Below are 18,533 nucleotides of genomic sequence, written 5' to 3'. Positions count from 1 at the left end.
AACTCATTTCAGTCTGTCAACAAACTCTTTCCTGTGCACGTGTTGAGCCAGGGAAGTGGGATAACTGCAGGCTGAAAGGGAAACTGTGCAGCTCCTTCTGCCAGGAGATAATGCTTCCCTATCTCCCCATTCTGGCCACTGCCGTAGGAAACATCCAGGATTTCAGATAACAGCTTTTGAGGCAGCACAGAAATGGTGACCAGCGTTCTCTTTTCAACAACAGCAGTTTCAGTAACTTTAACCTGTAGTTCAAGGGCACCTGCTGCTGTTGACTGTTTTCAAGGATGGCTCAGGTAGACAGAGAAGACACACTGTGCAAACAGAAAATGTTGAGCTGTCATTTGCCAGCTACCCACGAAACAGAAAAAACGAAGACCTGATATTATTTGAAGGCAAAAACCACCTCACTCTTGAAGGGTGGTGAATGGCAGCATGGCCAGCATATAATCAGGGAAGCTGCTTAGTTTAATGAAAGCAAATGTGATAAATTGCTTGTTTATAAATTACTTACTCCTTGTAAACGTAACTAGTGAAGTATTTATTAGTTGAAATCACCAAAATCATGTGTCTCCAAGCTTGTGAGCTGTATATTAGCAATGCTAAGTGTTACCACCAGTAAGTTTTCATCTTCATATTTTATTATCAATAACAATATATTTATTTGCACTGCTTTGTGCGCTACCCAGGTGGGATCTGCAGTGATTACGCTGTGGAAGTGTCAGCAACACTCCCTCTTAGGAATATTAATGGCATGCACCCTGCCTCCATGGATGTCATGGTCAAAACTTCCAGTAATTTCTCTGAGAACAGGAGCAAGCCTTACATGTGCTGCTCTGCTCTCTCCTGGCATGATCCCACTCTTCAAGCTGAGGGCTTGGGAGCTCCCGGTGGGCCAGAGCTCCATGGTCAGCTGACAACTCATTGATTTATTCCCTGGATGCAATGTCTTGAAGCCTTTCCTCATCTATTTCTACTGCTGCTTGTTATTTTCAGGACATTTTTAAAGTCACCTTGCTCACGCTGAAAGCCTGGAAGGTAAGGTGCAGGATCTTTGCAATTTGACACTGTAGCATTTGAAAGAGGAGGTATCCACAGTGAATTAAGACACTGCCCTTACAGCTTTGTCAATGCTATATTTTTCCAATTTGCCCTGGAAAATACAGAAAAATACATGTAAAGAAGTCACTTTACCCACTCACATGAACAGGCACTGCTCTAGCTGAGTGTGGTCACTCTGCGGCCTCAAAGCAATCCTGCCAAGCAGCTATCCACAAAAGATTGGGAAAATATGATATTAGATGTGTATAACGTGCCAGAGGATCTCCTAGGCAACTTCCAAAGCCCTTGGTCACTTAGGGCACAAGCATTTCAAGCACTGAACACAGGTAAGTTGCATTGCAATTTACAATAATAAACCATCACTGTTTCCTGTGTTTAATGGCTCTCCACAAGCACAATTTTGACAGCCTTTGGTCTGGTTTTTGTGCCACAATTATTACCTTTACATCTCTTCTTTCACCTCTAAATCGTTTTCCTAAAATCTGCACTTAAGCATCATTATTCCCTCAGTGGCACAATTATATCACCCCTTAAAATCCATGTTATATTTGAGCATGAAGAATTCACTGTTGGATTCCTCCATCCTTTTCAATTTCAAACCAAAAAATGAACAAGTAATGAAAGGTATAAACTCCCACAAAGTCTCAGTATGGTCCTGCCACACAGCAGTCATTGAGACACCAAGTGAAAAGTAGCTTCTCCAACAAAAACGCTGGAGGAGGTTTAAAAGAAATGTAGGTGGATATTTGCTATTAAAAAAGGCTTATTGTACAGAGCTGGTATTAAACATGGGGTGATACCCCTGTGTCTGTCTTTGTACACCCAAACTCCAAGTCTGTGGGAATTTCCAAAGTGCAAAGAACATGGAGTATAAGCCAGAATTATTTGTAAACATGGGATAGCTGAGATTTATATAACAGGCTACTGCAGATTTATGAATCCAGGAAAGGAAATAATTACAAAGGAAATTAAAGTTAAAAATAGTCATGAACCACCAGAAAGAATGTGCTTGCACCTCTTTCTCTGGCAACAGAGTGTAACACCCACTTACTGTGTGGCAGTTCATTCTTCTAGATAATTAGTAGTGCCAGGAATGGGGTCTCCAGTTTAAAAAAGAAACTTTACTTGGTAAATACTTCTCATTATATGTTCAAAATGGGTTTTAGATTGCTTAGACAAAAGGCTTATACTATATGCCTATACATCTAGCACAAAAAGTCTAATAATAGTGTGTTTCAGTATAATACACTTCTTTTGAGAGCCGGAATAACTAAAAATAAGAGAAATTTTAAAGCCTAAAGCTAACCTACCATCTGACGCCATTTATTACCAGCAGAACAGCATAAAACTCAGTGTGTGAAATGTAAGATATGAACACTGGAGGAATGGACACAGCTGCTTCTAGTTACCCTGCAGATAACTATTTATAGGGCTGGAGACACACAATATAATCCAGTATAAATCAAGAAGGCAACTGGCCAGAAACAAGATGGGGAGAAAGAGCTCTAAACCGCTGGATATTGCTGTCACCTGTGGTGCATACAGTGGCACTGGGACCATGTCAGGAAGCTGGGAGGATATCCAGGATCTTTAGGGGCTTCCAAATACTGCCCTGAAGCAAGGCATGGGTTTTTAGTGGGTTCAGTGAACAGATCATAGGAAAACACAACAGCAACCATTTTATTAAGAGTGAAAAAGTTATAACCCATACCAAAAAAATCTATACTGAAGAAAGGAAGCAGTAGCACAGTTAAGCTTTACGTGTGCACATCCAGCAAGTGATGTGGCGTAGAAAGGTGGGATTTTAAAATAATAAATGAAGGTTTTTGTGAAAAAAAAAAACCAACATGTGCAGGTGCAACACAAGGACACTCAAGTATGTTTTAGGGATTGCCAAGGTACAGCAGTGGGATCTTACGGAATCCCTACCTGTTTGCTTGTTTTCACCTGTCATTTTCTGAAGTTAAAAGTACCAATTTTTTCCAGAAATAGCATGTTTAGTGCTGTCTAAAAACAGTTTTGATAGATGAATTTTAGAAAATTTTTGGTTTCTACAAGCTATACCCTGGGCTTGCTGAAATCACTGTTAATTTTGTGTGTTTGATGCCTGTTTCCTCACAGGATAATCTGTGTCCAATAAGTCTGAATGAGAGGCACAAGAACAGTCCTGAGAATCTGGCTAAACAACACTGGTGTCTAAAATGCAGATTTTATTATCAGTGTTGGTTCACAGTCACACTCATTAATTACACCAGAAGGAAACAGTTTATGAAAGTGATACTTTGAAGAAACTAATAAAGGTGAACATGTTTTGTTAGTATTCTCATATTCTACTCTGACTGCTGATCAAAGTGAAAATTATATTGCTTAGTTTGGAGGAATATGACAGCACAACCTTTATGTAAGGTAAGTTATATTTTCCTTTGCAATTTTTTTAGGGATTGAATGAAGAATATCTTCAAATGTAGATCTTTTTACATTTTTCTTATATTCATATAAGATCTGGGTGCACAGATGCAGACACCAGTAAATTACTCACGGAGCAAGGATGCTTTCCTCAGTTAAGGAACCTGTTTGGGAATCAGTTTTTGGCTGCACCACAAAAAGGGGAACTCCTTTGAAAGACAGGCAACATTCAGTGAAACTCCTTGAATAAATATTCTTTGGAAGTTAAAAAGACACTGAGTACTGAAAGGTCAAGTATGGAATAAATTAATTCTGTAATTGATAACAAGCGACTTCCAGCTCTGGCAAATTACGTACTTAAACAAATTATTAATATTTGTTTGTTTTCTGAACTAAGTGTCTGTGATTTTATCCTCAGATGAAAAGAACCAAGGAATTTAAGATTTTGCCCTGAAGTTAAAGGATGTGGGTGTTTTGACCCAGCAGCTTCTGGCTTGTTGAAGTGAGTTTTCGCAGTGTTGTGAATATTTTGCATAACGAATATTTATATTTCTTTATCTCTAAGCTCAGTGTTTGTTTGTTTTCAATGTAATCTAGAATGAACTCTTATAGTAAATACTGATGTTACTTAGAGGAAACATAAATCAACCATTGATATCCTCACAGCTCCAGCAACTTCAAACCCCACACTAAAGCAGAGTTGAATACAGAATTAAGTTTCATAATACACAGAGTAGTAGTAATGTGCTTTTTTCTTTCCTATTTATTTGCAATTGATCTCTCAGAGCTGGGAGCAAGAGGGAAATATTTTGAATTCTGAATTGATTACCGTGCTGTGCTTGGTCCACCAAAGGTGTGAGACGCCCACGTCTGCACTCTGCAGCCTCTGATACCAAATGCAGCATCAGGAAAACAATTCCCTGGTATTCTAAGAGAGCTCCCTGCAAGAGGATTGCCTGACAAGGGCTTTTCAATCTGATAAGGCTGTGGAAGGGCTCTTTACAGCCTCCTGATTAAATGAATTGTCTCTCAAGTAACTGATGCCAGTGAATCAGCTTCCAGCTCCACGATGGTGAATGCCTGATTCTGCTTACTGGGCTGTTCCAGGATTTTTAGAGGGGTCATACCTGTGAGTGTCATTTAATATCAGTTGGGAAGTGACTGCTCCATTGCCCTGGAAAATGCCAGGGCTGCCCTAACAAGGTAAATGGTTTAAGTCCCAAAAAAGACTATGAATATTCAGTCATATTTTTGCTTTTGTTAAATAGTGCTGAGTACCCAGCAGCTTCTGGTTGTTTGTGAATAAATTCTGGCAGCCTTGACATCAGTTTGTCTTTGACCCTTGGATGGCATCACCCAAAGATAAAGCAATGGGCTAAATGACTTGGGAGCTTTTAAAACAATGTTCAGAGAAGCATCTTCCACTGCAAAGCAGAAGAGGCATAAATAATTTAAAGACAGCGCTTTTACTCAACTACTCCTCTTTGCTTACAAAGAAAGTCTTGGAATTTCAGGCGTGAAAATAAACATACTGAGGTAAATGGGGATGCCACCCAATGTAAAACAAGTTATAGCATAGAGGATGTAACTTTCCTTAACTTGAAAGTTACATGATAAGACAACATTTATAAAATCTTTTCAGCTGCCATGCTGATAAACTAGAGATGCAACATCATATGGTGGGAAGAATTAAGGATGAAATATTCTCTGTTTTTTAGGCTATGAGAAAAATTCGGGCAAGATTGAAAAGTTATATTCTAGAGACAACATTCAAGCCTGGGCCATTTGTGCTGTGTGCATATACATACACCATCAGAAGATGCCAGTTATCCCCCAAAAGGGAAGCCTCTGGTATGTTACAGAGCAGACAGGAGTGGAAAAACCCCACGATTGAGCCCCACCCTGAAAAACGTGCATCTAGATATTACAGTTATTTTGTTACTTTACTTTAAAGGTATTGTATTGTGTTGCAGTGCATTGTATTTCATCTGTTAATCTCAAACTGCCTCGAGAATGGCTCAGTGTGTCAGGAGAGGCTTTCCTGGAGCTTCAGATCTGAGTCATCAACTGGGTTACAGAAGACAAAGGTAATTAATCAATTCATTTCTCTTACGACATGAGCTTTTAGGTTTGTGTGGCTAAGGTATCTTGAAGCTTTGATTATTAGTTTACCCTTTTAAAAGTAATTTCTACAAGTAAATTTCAAATGTCAAATGTATTTTATTGGCTGGAATGAGCGTACAGAAGGATGGGCTGAGAAAAGCAATTTGGCATTATTCCTCATCAGAAAGAAAATGAAGGGAAAACTCCTTAAAGAAGAGAGAATGAAAAGAAAGCGGGGGAAAATATCAGGAACTAATTTGTAGACACTCCCCCAAAAGGTCATGGGAGGTAATGGAAGGAATGAAACTGGTGATGGAAATCAGCATCAGAGGCAAACATCCCAAAAATGCAATCTTCAAAAAAGCAGCAGGCAATCAGGCAGGGGTGCTGAGAGAATCCACAAAGCTCACGTCAGCACTAACCTACAGCAGCCACCAGCTCCAGTCCCTGTCACACCCAGGCAACACCCCTGCTTCCAGGGAGCTGCACTCAGGGGTCAGAAACTTGAACATAACACCAGGAGCCCCCCTAAAAAGAGGAAATCCTGGCACCCATTTTCCATGGCCCCAGGCTGGGATGCAGTGACTCACTGCATTGCCCATGTGCAAGGCATGGTAAGAGCCTGAGAAGAAACTTCAGTTTCCTTGAAGTGAGTAAAATGATGCTGAAAAAATAATTCTCAGGTGTAAAAATAGAGGGATGTGAAAACAGGACAAATCTAAATCTAAAAATGATATAAATTTTTGGTACTAATTGCTAAAATTACTCTTTGTTACCAGTTTTATTAGAAATAGTTCTAATTCTTGCTGCATTAACAAAGAAAGGAACAAAGACCTAGAAAACTGCAGTGCTGCTGGCTGTCCTAAGGCAAAGTGAAGCTGTTAAATTTCAGGTTACAAATACACACAGGGGCTCATTTTCCAGACACACATTTTGGACTTCAGCCAACCTTTGCTTAGAAATACTGCATGGAATAACCTTTGGGCTTGATTTTTATCTGTTGCACAAGCAGACTTAAAGCCTCTCCATTTCCTGCTCACCAATGGAATTGGAATAAGACCCAGAGTTTTGGCTACCCTGGATTTTCTATTTCAAACCTGGTAACTTTAAGTTGTGGTATTACACTAAGAATAGAAATAATTTTTCCCTCTGCCTTATTTTGGTTGTTCTGGGACACATTCTGCCCTGTATTGATAAGAGTTTAAAAATAAGTCTAGTCAAACATAAAAATATTTTTGTGAGAGGAAAGCACACGTTTCTTTTACGGAGAATGTAAATATTAGTGTCCTTTAGAAAACAAATAAGTTCAAAGGTGTAGAGGGGTAAATATTTTTCCTCGTATTAATTCTGTATTTCAGTTTTCCAGCCAGGCCTGTCTCAGCATTAAAGCTTTTACCTCCATCTCTTACAGCAGGCACAGGCCCACCTTCCCCAAGTTCTAGTGATGGCTTTGAGCTAAAATTTCTTTGTGTGACTTATCTGCATGGACCTCATCAAAGCCTTCAGGCACCATGTGGGTAAAAACATTTGGAAGAGCCTCCCAAAACTCCATCCCTTCAGCACAGCAGGTCAGGGAAGAGTGCTGGAGCCCACTGCTCTAGCAACAGCAGGGAAGGAGGTGGAAGGGGGGGGCTTCAATATGAAAACCAGGAATATTTAAATATTATTTTTCTTACTATGCTTGGTATGATGGGAATGTAATAGAAAACAGTGAGGATAAACCTCGTTAGGTAACGCTGGCTTTGATGGTCGTTCATCTGCTGGGTGGAGGATGCATGGAGCTGCTCTGAGCACGGCTCTGTCCAGCAGGGTGCTGGGGGCAGCTGGGGTCAGGGCTCACCTGTGACACTGCTCAAGGGATAATCCTGCCAGTGCCTTTCTGTGCCAGGGCAAGAGCTCTTGTCAGGCCCCCAGGGGCATCCACGGCCTTGTGCAGCGGGCAGGATCATGCTCGCTGTTTGCTGATCCAGCTGGAAGTTGGCTCTGCGGGGAAAACCACGCGGAATGCTTGAGCAGACACGAGCCAGGAGGCAGGGACACGTGGGCCACAGAGAGGAGCCGGGAGCCCTCTGCTCAGCTGGGCTGTTCCACTTCGGCCCGAGCAAATCCAGGCAGCCCGTAGGCAGGTCTCACTGTCAGGCCAGCGAGAGCAGCACCATGGCTTAGGGGATGTGTGTTTCTCACCCACAGGATTTATTTTGCAGCTACCAGGGGGTACAACCAGCCTTCTGATCCAGGTGCCCGAGGATGGGTACCCCTCAGGAGACACGGGAAACCTTGGGGGCCTTGAGGGAACGTGGAGCTCAGCACCAGTGTTGACAGTGTGCAAGGACCTCGTGGAAGAAGGTACGTGTACACACACACACACACACACAGTCACTGTTTTCGTTTCCTCTGGTGCGCTGCTGAAGGCTGGAGGATGCACGCCTGGGTGATTTTAAAGAAATCTAAGTGTTTCATCATCCCTGGGCGATTCTAAAGAAATGTGTGTACTTATCATATTTGGCTACACCGGGCAGTCAAGCCACGGACACACGTGTTCAAAAACGTCTGAAAATTCACATTTTTAATCTCGTTTCGGGGGGACAGCTTTCTTCACCTGCTTCGGAGGGCACAAACAACGGGCGGGAAAACGAACAGCCCCTTACCGGGCGGCTCGGCCAGCAAACCCCTCCGGTGCCTCGCAGTTAAACGCTGCGAGGACGAGGGCGAGCGGCAGGTGCCGCGGGCGCGCAGGCGCTCGCTCCGCCGGCCGCCGGCGGGCGGGCAGCACCCCTTCTCCCGAGGTAACGGGCACCCAGCCGCGCCGGGGGCGGTATCCATTAGCCAGACTCCAATTCCGGGCCCCTGTGCCCGCCGGCCCCGCAAGGTATCGGCTCCGGCCACGCCCGCGGGGCCAAGCCCGCCGCGCACATCTGGCGGCTCCAGCTGCGCCCGCGCCTGCGCGCGCCGCGGAGGGGCGGGCGCGGCTCCCGCACACACACACGGGGCAGGCGCCGCCCCTCGCCATTGGCGGAGCGGCGCCTCGGTCCCGCCCCCTCAGGGGGCGGACGGCCCCGCCATTGGCTGCGCGGGACGGAGGCGCCTCTCGGTTGGCTGCGGAGGCGCCGTGGGCGGGGCCGCGCCTTCACCGTGAGGTGCGGGAGGGCCCCGGCCGCCGCTGCCGCCGCCGCCGGTTCCGGGTCCGCGGGGAAGAAGCCGCGGAGGGCGATGGCGTAAGTGAGGGGAGGGAGCCGGGAGCGGGCTGCGCTCCGCTTCCCGCTGGGATGGGCCCGGCGCGAAAGGGGTCGGCCCCGCCGCTCGCCCTGGGCCTGCCGGGAACACGCAGCCGCCCCCGCGCCGGGAGGAGCCGCGGTTCGGCGCGGGGCTCTGCCGGGCCGGGACGGGGAGGAGGCCTGGTGCCTACCCCTTCGCCCCGGAGGGCGGTGTGGTGACCCCCGGGTGCTGGTCCCGCCGTGCTTCCCGTGATGCCGGCCGCTCCACGGGGGAGCGGTGCCAGGAGAAGCCCCTCCGGTGGCGGGGATTCCGTGTTTTCCCTTTGGCGTGGGTTAACGCCGTGCAGAAAGCGTGTGAGGCCAGGGGGCGGGAGCTCAGGCGCCTCCGCTTGTGTTTGGCCTGCGAGGGAAGTTTTTCTGTGCTGGTCCCTGGGCGGTGAAAGGCGATCTCTGCCAGTGCCTCTGGTCCTGAGAGGGTTTGAGAGACACACAGTGTCTTGCACCTGCTTTTTGGTGCGTCTGAAGCTGTAGTGGTAATGATACGTAATGATGTTTTGATAACGCGTTTGCACTTTGCATTATCAATAAAAACCCCGACGTAGTTACATTACGGATATAATTAATACGTAACATAACACTGATACCGTGGAGGTGTGTTTTAGAGGTGGCCATGTAGCAAATATCCCAATCACAATCTCTGTCTGGACTGGTTTTCCCATCCTAAGACACATCTCCACAGCAGCCTTCACTCAACTTTGTGAAAACTTCCCAAGCTGGTAGCTTGCTGCAGCGTGTAACTTTATATTCCATTAGCTTAATATTGAAAAGGCCACAGTTGTTGCCACGTGAGTTCTTCTGTTGTGTCACTTAATCCAGTAATTCTGCTTTTCTGGCTTGTTCTTTTTATTGTGGCCATGTAAGGTTTTTTTTTTCCCGCCCTCTGCTTTTTATTTGTAGTGACCAGCTAAACAATGGGGCCAGAAATTTTGGCAACTGAAAAAAAAAAGTGGCATGGAGGAGGGAGTATTCCTTTTGTTTGTAAAAGTATGTTAATAGGTTATTCAAACAGTCATTGATAAAAGCAGTATTGAGCGTCCATTTAGGCAGTTGGCTCTGAACGGATGTTCAGGGATGTTTAGGGATGTTAATTTAGGAACATGGCCTGAGTTTTGCACATTCTGACAGTGTTCATGAGTAGGTTTTTTTGTAGTGGATCGTCTGGGCTCATTGTGTGAAGGTATGGACGCATTTAGGGAGATCTCTTATCCTCGTGCATGGCATGCTGAAGTCACTCACCCTTTTGGGAATGCTGTTAGAGAACTTTGGCATGTGAAATGTGCATCAGCTGCTGTTTGCTGATTGCTCTTTTGCATCGTTTTATCCCGTGGAAAATAGGCAAGAGGTTTATGCTTTTGGTTAGCAGTGTGCAGAGTTACCTTGTGTTTACTGTGACATGTGATACCTTCTGCTAGTAACTTCTTATCTCCTCACATAACTTGTTCTAGCACTTGTTACTGCATCAAAATCTTTTGTTGTGACTGGTCTGGTGTGAACCTGTAGGTAGTTCCCTTAAGGATGGAGGTATTTGTAGCTACAAGACTGACTCTTAGTTTGATTGATGGCAAAGACTTCCCCTTTCCTCAAATTGTGGTGATGTGTCAGAGGAGAAATTTAGAGGAAGTAGACTTCTAGAAAAATTCATAGGTATGGAGTAGATGACGCAGTTTCATAGAGTATTTCAAAGGCACAGTGCTGTGCTCAAATTAAAAAAGGGGAGGAAAAGAAAAAGTTATTGCCTTGTTGTTAAGACCAACAACAAAGGCCCCAAAGGCAATAATTTTATTTTTCTCTCTAAGCTGAGGAGTGTGCATGAGGGAAATCCTTACTTATTTCTACTACTGTGAGCCTTTAGGTTCTGGTTTTTGTGGGTTTTGGGGTTTGTTTTTTTGGTTTTGTCCTTTCTTTCCTCTTCAGTATCAAAGCTTGGCAGTGTGAGCAGGAAAAGAATCAGCTCTCCTGAAGAAGTCTGGGAGGCAAGGTTAAGCAGTATTGTTTTACTTTTTAAAAGGTAAATTAAAAATCATCCCAATCAGGCAGGGATTCCTAGGCTAGCAGTGGTGTGTTGGTTGCCATAGCAGGAGTTTGTCTTTTATCTTTTCTGCTGGAAAACTCATGTCATGTACTATTAAAAATAGATAAATAAAAGGTACCACTTGTGCTGTGAAACTCTACCTCATTGGGTAGGCTATTGTTAGAATGATTTTTATCTTGTATCTTACCGTTTCTTTGAGCATGCTTTAATTCTGATTTAAATGGTTTTGAAGCAGACCTGTTATTTACTAAGCTACTGTAGTGCAAATTTTGTTTGACTAAGGCTGTCCACACACCGGCTCAACCAGGTGTGGCTCTGCTGGGCTCTGCTTTCAATGCAGCTGCTTCTGCTGGGGGTTGTAGCAGGATTTCATTAGTGTAATTAAAGCTCTAGTTTATTTTGTTTACAGTTTACCGCTAGTGGGACTTCAAGCACTGGCAGACAGGGCAGAAAACAGACCTGAATCTTTGCTGACTTTTTACAAAAAAACCTCAGACCTGCTAATTTTAATTTGGTGCCAGCTATGAAGGCAATGCAATTTGTCCCGTGGCAGAATTGTTCTGTGGCTGCTGTCACTTCCCTTGGTTTTTTTGTGTGGGTTTGTTGGGGTTTTTTTTTGAGAACAACCTTCCTTCTCTTCCTTCCTCTTCCCTTTGCTTGTTGACTGAAGAGTAGCTGAATTTCCTAAGCTGTGCTGGGATGGGTTTGAAGTGTTTGACCTAGCTGGAGAGTTTTGGGACAGGCGCCAAGGTTGGCAGCTTTTTGTTTTGTGAGATGTGTTTAATGTGCCTCTGGGTGCTGACAGTGTAAGAGTATCCTGAGAGGAAAGTTGTGTCTATGTTTGTGAGCCTCCTTTATAATATCATTTACTTATCTAAACCTCTGATTTCACAGCAGGAGTGCTGCAGACCCTTTGAAAGGCAGTGATGGAGTGGGTAATGCAAAAATGCCTTTTCTTTCCCTTAAGGAACTGCCTTAGGTCTGGCTTCTTTTTTGAGATGAGGCATCCAGACATGTTATGTACATCCATTTATTGAGACATGGGGGACTTGCCTCCTGTCATTTAATGTGTCACTTCGGGTGTAATCGTCACTTCACCAATTACTAATTGCTGTAGAAGCTGGGAGTGTCCTCAGAATGGTAGTTAACCTCAAATAACACAAATTTAACATAAACTTGATAAGCACTTGATTTCTGTGAAGATCTGAGGGATATGTCTGGCAAATTTAAACTCCTGATTTATTCCCCCCATGAATTCCAGCAGTAATAAGGGAATTGGCCATGTCAATTATTTCCCTACCCACTTCATAACCATATAAAAGTATTTCTTCTCAATATGAAATGCCTACTTTTCCCCCCACCTTTGGACACCCCTTTTATTCACCTGCTTCTACAGGGGCATGCCGGGAAAATGACTTTACAAAGGATGTGATAAACAGACATTTCTTTTTCTTTCTCCTCTCCCAGCTCAAGACCCACATCACCTTAATGCTCCCAGGCACTGAGTCAAACATTTGTTGCCTTTGTGCCCATCTGTAGGTGCATGCAGGACAGACCTTTTACAGGTGGGTGCAGCTGTCCCTGCCAAGTGGCTGCACTCTGGTCACCGAGTTTCTGGTTTCTCTCCTGCCAGCTCTTGCATATATGCATGCCTCCTGTAAATTTTTAATGACTTAGCTCAAGCAGAGGTTTGTTCTTGGTGTTGAGTTAATTTGCCAGGCTGAGGTTAAAACGAGTTTATCTATCTGATGTGATTGAAATGAGTTTATAGAAGTTAGGAGTAGCTGCTTTTGAGTATTTGGCTTTTTAGGGATGGAATATTTGCAGTGAAAATTGGATTGGTTTGTAATACTGGAAGCAGGCTGAAAATTAAGTGCCTCCCCCCAGGATTTTAACTTCCCTTGCATCTTTTGGTACTGTGAAGAATGGATTATGTGTGACACAAGAAATTAAAATTCACTTTTTAAAGTCTGTTAAGTATGTGTTTTTTTTGCTATAAAGACAGCCTGGCTGACTACAAGGTGCAACTTCACAGTAAAATCGAACCCTCATACCTTTAAGGCAGTCCAGTGTCTCCCTTGAGCTTGCTAAGTGCTCCAAACACGCAGAACCTGAAAAGCAGGCCCCTAGTATTTCAGTATGGGCATCATAAATAAGGGATTTGGCCTTTATCTCTTCTTGCTTCAGATATTCATTTGGAGAAAGATGACTACACGACACCCTAAAGGGCTGCTGTGAAGATAAAATACGAGTATCAGTGTTCTGTCACCTCAGTGCCACAGAATACTCCTCCTGTCTTCTTCCCAGGAGAAAGCTAATACATTTTTTATTTATTAATGTGGTATGTGGTAAATGAGAGCCACAAGTGACATAATGAATAATAAAAATGTGTTTAAAAAATAAGGCAGTGGGGAAAGCAAATAAATCCAAACACTTAGGGTTTTGGACTATATTTCAGCATGCTGACTGAGCTGTTCATCACAGAACAACAGAGACCTCGAGAAAAGATGATAAATAAATGCAGAGATATGAATGTGAAGTTCTGGGTTTCTGTTCCTCTTTGTTATATTTTCTGTTGTGTTTTTTGCATGGTTGGCAAGAGTCAATTTCACACCTTCCGGGCTTGTCATTCCAAGAGTAGCTCCTGGTAGAGTTTACTTCAGAGAATACAGTAGGCAGTATGAAGGAGCATTCCAAGCTCAGCAGCCTATGGATGACTGTTCCTGGAGAGCTCAGCCATTTGCTCTGATGGCAAAGTTGAGTTTGCACGCAGGAGTAAATGTAGCAGAGTGTGGGCAGTGAGAGGCCTGGGGAATTCACACCTATGGTTACAGTGTATAGGGCATGGCAGAGGAAGGCTTGAGAGGTCCAGGGCTTAAACCAATGGCTACATTGTATAGGGTGTGGAAGGTGCGGAACTGTGGACCCAAAGAAATGCTGGATACTGAAAGTAGCAAATATTTGTTCTGAAAAGATTGCATCTCTTCCTCTAAGCAGTCCTGATCGTCTGGGTCCCCTTCTGCTTCATCCTCTGGGCCTTATAAATGCGCGGGGACGTTATGAGCAGTGTGTACTCCTTAAGTCTCTGCTTGTATCCCCATTCTATTACAGTAATTCATAATCTAAGTGTATTAAGGACCTGATTCCTCTGAGAGGTGTGTTGAGAGTTCACATCCGGGGCAGGTGTTGCTACTGCCTGGTTTTGAGTGGTTATGCTTTTATTGCCAGCATCCTCCCTCAAAGAACTTGATCACGGGCAAAGACTTACCCTAATGAAAAAAAGAACAAGAACAAAAAAATCGTTGGGCCAGAATGTTAAAGGATCATCTTTGAAGGTCAGATATGTTGTATTGACATATGATGAGTGATGGGGGATTCCTGAATTTATTTGCATGCAGGTAGAAAACGTATCCCAGAAAAAAATTGAAAGTATGTCCAGTTTATGTTTATGGATAGGGATGACAAAAAAAATGATGAACACTGTATTTAAGTAGCTATGTGTTGAGACTCAATGATTTCAGTCTCCAAGTTGTCTTGCCACAGTCCTATTCAATGATTTTTAATCATGTCTTAATGTAATTTTGGATGATAATTTCTTAGGAAAAAGCCATGGTTTGCTTCCTTGGCAAGATAAATGTTGGTGGCTGAGGCAATAGAATGACAGTCTTCACCTATTGACAACTTTTCCATGGTAGCCTTGGTCACAACAGAGTGACCCCATTGCCCCTTGGTGAGAAAGGGAGAGAACAAGTTCTTCCATCCTTTTATGCTGGAAGTGTTGGTTTGGCTTTCTCTCTTTACCTTGTGATTCAGGGGTTAAAGGCTCCCAGAGGCTGCCTGCAGAGGCATCATCTGCCTCATCATACAAGCTGACATGTGCCTTTTTTATTAGAGTACTGTGGATGTCTTAAAGCAAATCACAGTGCCATGATGGGATTTAATTTGCTGTTCTAAAGTCCCTTCTGAAACAACAGCTCCTTTCTTAATCTGTGTACATGTGTGTGGTGTTTACTCCTCTTCTTCCTCCCCTCGTAAGGGAGTAAGTCGGTAGCTTTTTTGTCATCCCTGCTGGAAACTGGTGTTGGTTCATTGTGTTTCTTTGTTGTTTCTTTTATTCTGTGCGCTGCTTTCATTTTCTTCCCTCTCCATTCTATTCCTTCTTGCAGAAGGGGTAATGGACAAATTATTAACACTTATTCTTGGGACTGTACTCCTGTTGTAGTTCCAAATACAGGCTGTTGGTTCAGCAGGGTACAACAGGAGAAACAAGTGCATTAAAGGCAGTTTTTTTCCAACTTCTTCCAGTTAAAATAATGATAGTAGTTTCAGCATTAAAGGAAAAAACAGATGAATTGCTACATTTATTGCTAACATTTGCAAATACCGACTATTCCAAAGCTGTTATGCTGCTGAAAAAGTAAGGACTCATCAATATAAGTTTTATGTTCTAAAACTCTTGATGGAGAAACCAGTAGAGACTTTGTAAAAAAGGGCAATAAAGTCTACTCATTTTTTGAAGGTTGAATACTGTCAGGAAGACAGGCTGCCAGGAGCTGGAAGGTGTTAGAAAATAAAAAAAGAAGCAGAATTAATGCTTCTTTTTTTGTAAGAAGATTTGACAGATAAGGTCCAAGGGAGAAGACTTCAAATAAAACCAATGCAACAAAAATACTGCTGTGTAATTACAGATGTTGCTGAGTTGAGCAACTCCCTGCTAATCACATTTAATTAATATAACCCAGTTGCAAGGTGATGTATGGGTGAATTAAAGAAGTCAGAAGAGGTCAGGACTGGTTTTCTGCTCTCTATAACAGATCAACCAGGTAGTCAGTTTTTACAGAATGATGCAAATCAATCCTTAAGCAGAATTAATGGATACAGGAGGTTTTGGGAATTTTCTGTAACTGCTGGAAGTGTCTCCTTTGGCCTTTTCTTCTGCGAGGGCAGGGGTTTAGTCTTGTTACATTTTTGCATGTTAGTAAGCTTAATACAGCCTTATTTTAACTTGTATGTTCAGTTGCCTTTTGACTTACGGCTGTTGCACAACAGTTTCAGACATTTATTTGCTTTTGTATGCTGTAGAGGGCATTCAGGGTACTAAATTTGGAGAGCATATTTTGGTATTTTGTTGATATGTAGTTTGTTTGGGGCAGTCATGTGCCTGGAAACTGTTCCAGCAGAGATGAGTGGAAGCGTTTCTGGAGCTCTGGAGTAAAAGAGGTAACTGAGAATCATGAAGATGTTATTGAAGAAATAAAACAAGTATATTTGTATTTGTGTTAAACAGACTGCTGGAGATGATTTAAGATGGTACATAGTCCATTTTTTCCTGTCTATGTTACTCATTTTGATTTTGAAATGATTTTCTTTTTCCTTCAGTTCTATAGGTGCTGATGCAAAAACAGTGTAGCAATGGATCAAAGAAAAAATGATAGTTTTGTCCCAAGTATCACGCAGCTGGAAGACTTCCTGACAGAACATGACTCTAACGTGGTTTGGCTGTTAGTAGGTAAGGTTAACTCTTCTGTTTTGGTTAAATTTCTTTTATGATACCATAACAAAGGATTAGCATGACAGTCAGCTACAATAACTTCCTTATGCCAATATGTGCCTACCTGCCATTTAATCTGGTGTAGTTTGGAAAGTGATCTAAGGACTATTGTGTTCAGTGACACAGCTTGTAGACTGAATTGTGTGCCACAATGAGCCTTTAAGCCAAGCTTTCATTTAATCAGTTTCAAGCTGGATTTGTAAACATGCCTGATTTAGTTATGCTGATTTATTTTATTTTTTTTTTTATAGCACCAGTGCTATTGCTTATATTGGTGCAGGTATTCTTATTGTCTGAATCTATAAACAAGTGAATCAAGGACAGGAAAATAAATATGAAGTTGTATTCAAGTCCATATAAGAATACTGAAAGTGTGCAATGAATTCAGACTTTTCCAAAGGTAGATAATGCCTGCTTTCCAGCGTTGACTCTTGGACTTGGAGTGAGGGGCAGCACAGGATCAACTTTATTTTTTCACTTTCACTTCTGCTGAGTTAAAGCAGTCTGTTGGCTATTGACATACTGGAATTATTTTTCAGTAGGCCAAATTAAATAGAAAGGACATAGGTAAATTATTGAGGGTGCTTACTTTTTGTTATTTATTTCACTTTTAATGTGTCGAAATGGAAAGTTTGTGCTCAACATAGATTTCTCAGTGTAGTCAAGATGAAAATAGGGGAAGTCAGTGGTAGTAGCTCATGCTAAAACGTGGGACAGATGCAAATAGATCTGAAAATTTTGGTTTCAAAAGCTTTGACTTGTTTTCTGTTATGAAGTTTGGATAGAAACACATTTGAATTATTGAGTTTATTAACTGACTCAGTTTCAACCAGCCTTTCCTCCTTTGCTTTTATCTGCTGACCTATGGCATTCTATTATAATGGAACATAAAAAGATATCAGTAATTTCCTATCCTGAATGCTGAAATAACTAACTAGTGGTCTCAGTAAAAGGTGATGAATTCCAGAAATGAACATGCTCCTCGAAGAGCTGTTGCTCACTTCTGGAATCATTTCTGAAAGTCACATGCAGTAAAACTTCGGAGATGCAATTTCCAAAACTTGGTTTCAGTGAATAGGCTTGAAAACTCAAGAATATAATATTGAAATTAATGAAGTTTGTGGGATTTGGTGAAGGACAAGGCTACAGTTGGCAGCAGAGGTGAATCTAGTGCTGAAGGCAATGGATCAGGACTGGAAATTGCACTGGTTTCCCAGTTTTTCTCAGAAGGTTTCACCTTAAGAGGGCATCTTCTTGACTTGAGCCATCTAGCAGTGTCTAGTTGAACTTGAACTTCAAATTAAGCTTTATGGACCCTCAGCATAGGAGTCATCCCACCTTTCTCCCTCCCCACAGAGCAGCAGCTGTGAGGAACTTACTCACCTGAAAGTGGGGGAGGTGAACACTGTCCTTGGAGTGTGACTGCCCTCAATGCCAGCCGGAGTTTCTTTCCTGGGATGTAGCCTCCACCCTCCCCGCTCTTTCCTGTGTGATCACCCACACAGATTTGGTTCATTTAATGTGTCAAGCAACATGTTGCCCAAGGTTATGAGCTACTTGAATTTTGGTCACACTGGATCCATTTCCAGTAAGGAAAGGACAAAAGTCATGGGAGCCATTTTCACCTTCTCTTTCTCTTTCAGTGAAGTTTTGTTATGAAGCACAGTGGAGTATCCAACTGAAAAAAATTAAAGGGACAGTGGAAGAACAGTTTGTTTTTGTAATTTTTTTTTTTTTTGAGTAATCACCTGATCTCTCTTCAAAGTGAAGGTGTCATGCTCCTATGCCAGTCTGCACTTCAGCATTTCCATATAAGTTTTCAATTTTTAACATAAATTAAAAACTTCTGTTACAAGGTTCAGGTTTTTCCCTACTCTGCTTTGGGTGAAACAGAATGGTAATTATCAGTAAGGTGAATTGGAACTAGTCCATTCCTTGGCAGTACCATTCCTTTTGGGTTTGTCCTTCTGGAAGCTTAGAGAACCCTTGTAATTAGAATTAGGTTACTAGCTCTTAATCAACTAAAGTAAAAATTACTTTGGGGATTAGCAGACCTAATTTAAAATAAAAAAAAAAAAAAAAAGGTGTTTCTCATGGGATTGCTATT

At 42.6% G+C, this 18,533-nt stretch overlaps 1 protein-coding gene across 42 annotated transcripts in view; it reads left to right on the top strand.

Annotated features, from left to right (window-relative positions):
* Nucleotides 1-18,533, top strand: part of BLTP1 (bridge-like lipid transfer protein family member 1) — a 115,493-nt gene that overhangs the window by 19,903 nt on the left and 77,057 nt on the right. For 41 of the 42 annotated variants that reach the window (XM_086890586.1, XM_086890578.1, XM_086890548.1 and 38 more), the window contains exons 1-2: nt 8,299-8,783; nt 16,255-16,384. In XM_086890586.1, the coding sequence (XP_086746712.1) occupies nt 16,288-16,384 (97 nt within the window). In that variant the 5' untranslated portion in view covers nt 8,299-8,783; nt 16,255-16,287. Of the gene's footprint in view, nt 1-686; nt 1,036-3,180; nt 3,466-3,883; nt 3,968-5,183; nt 5,317-5,438; nt 5,553-7,772; nt 7,915-8,298; nt 8,784-16,254; nt 16,385-18,533 lie in introns of those variants that run through there. The other variant, XM_086890541.1, reaches the window with a different exon arrangement.

Source organism: Cyanistes caeruleus, chromosome 5, assembly GCF_971803275.1.
Source record: "Cyanistes caeruleus chromosome 5, bCyaCae1.hap1.1, whole genome shotgun sequence".
Classification (NCBI taxonomy): Eukaryota; Metazoa; Chordata; class Aves; order Passeriformes; family Paridae; genus Cyanistes; species Cyanistes caeruleus.
This window is presented reverse-complemented; position numbering and strand designations above follow the sequence as displayed.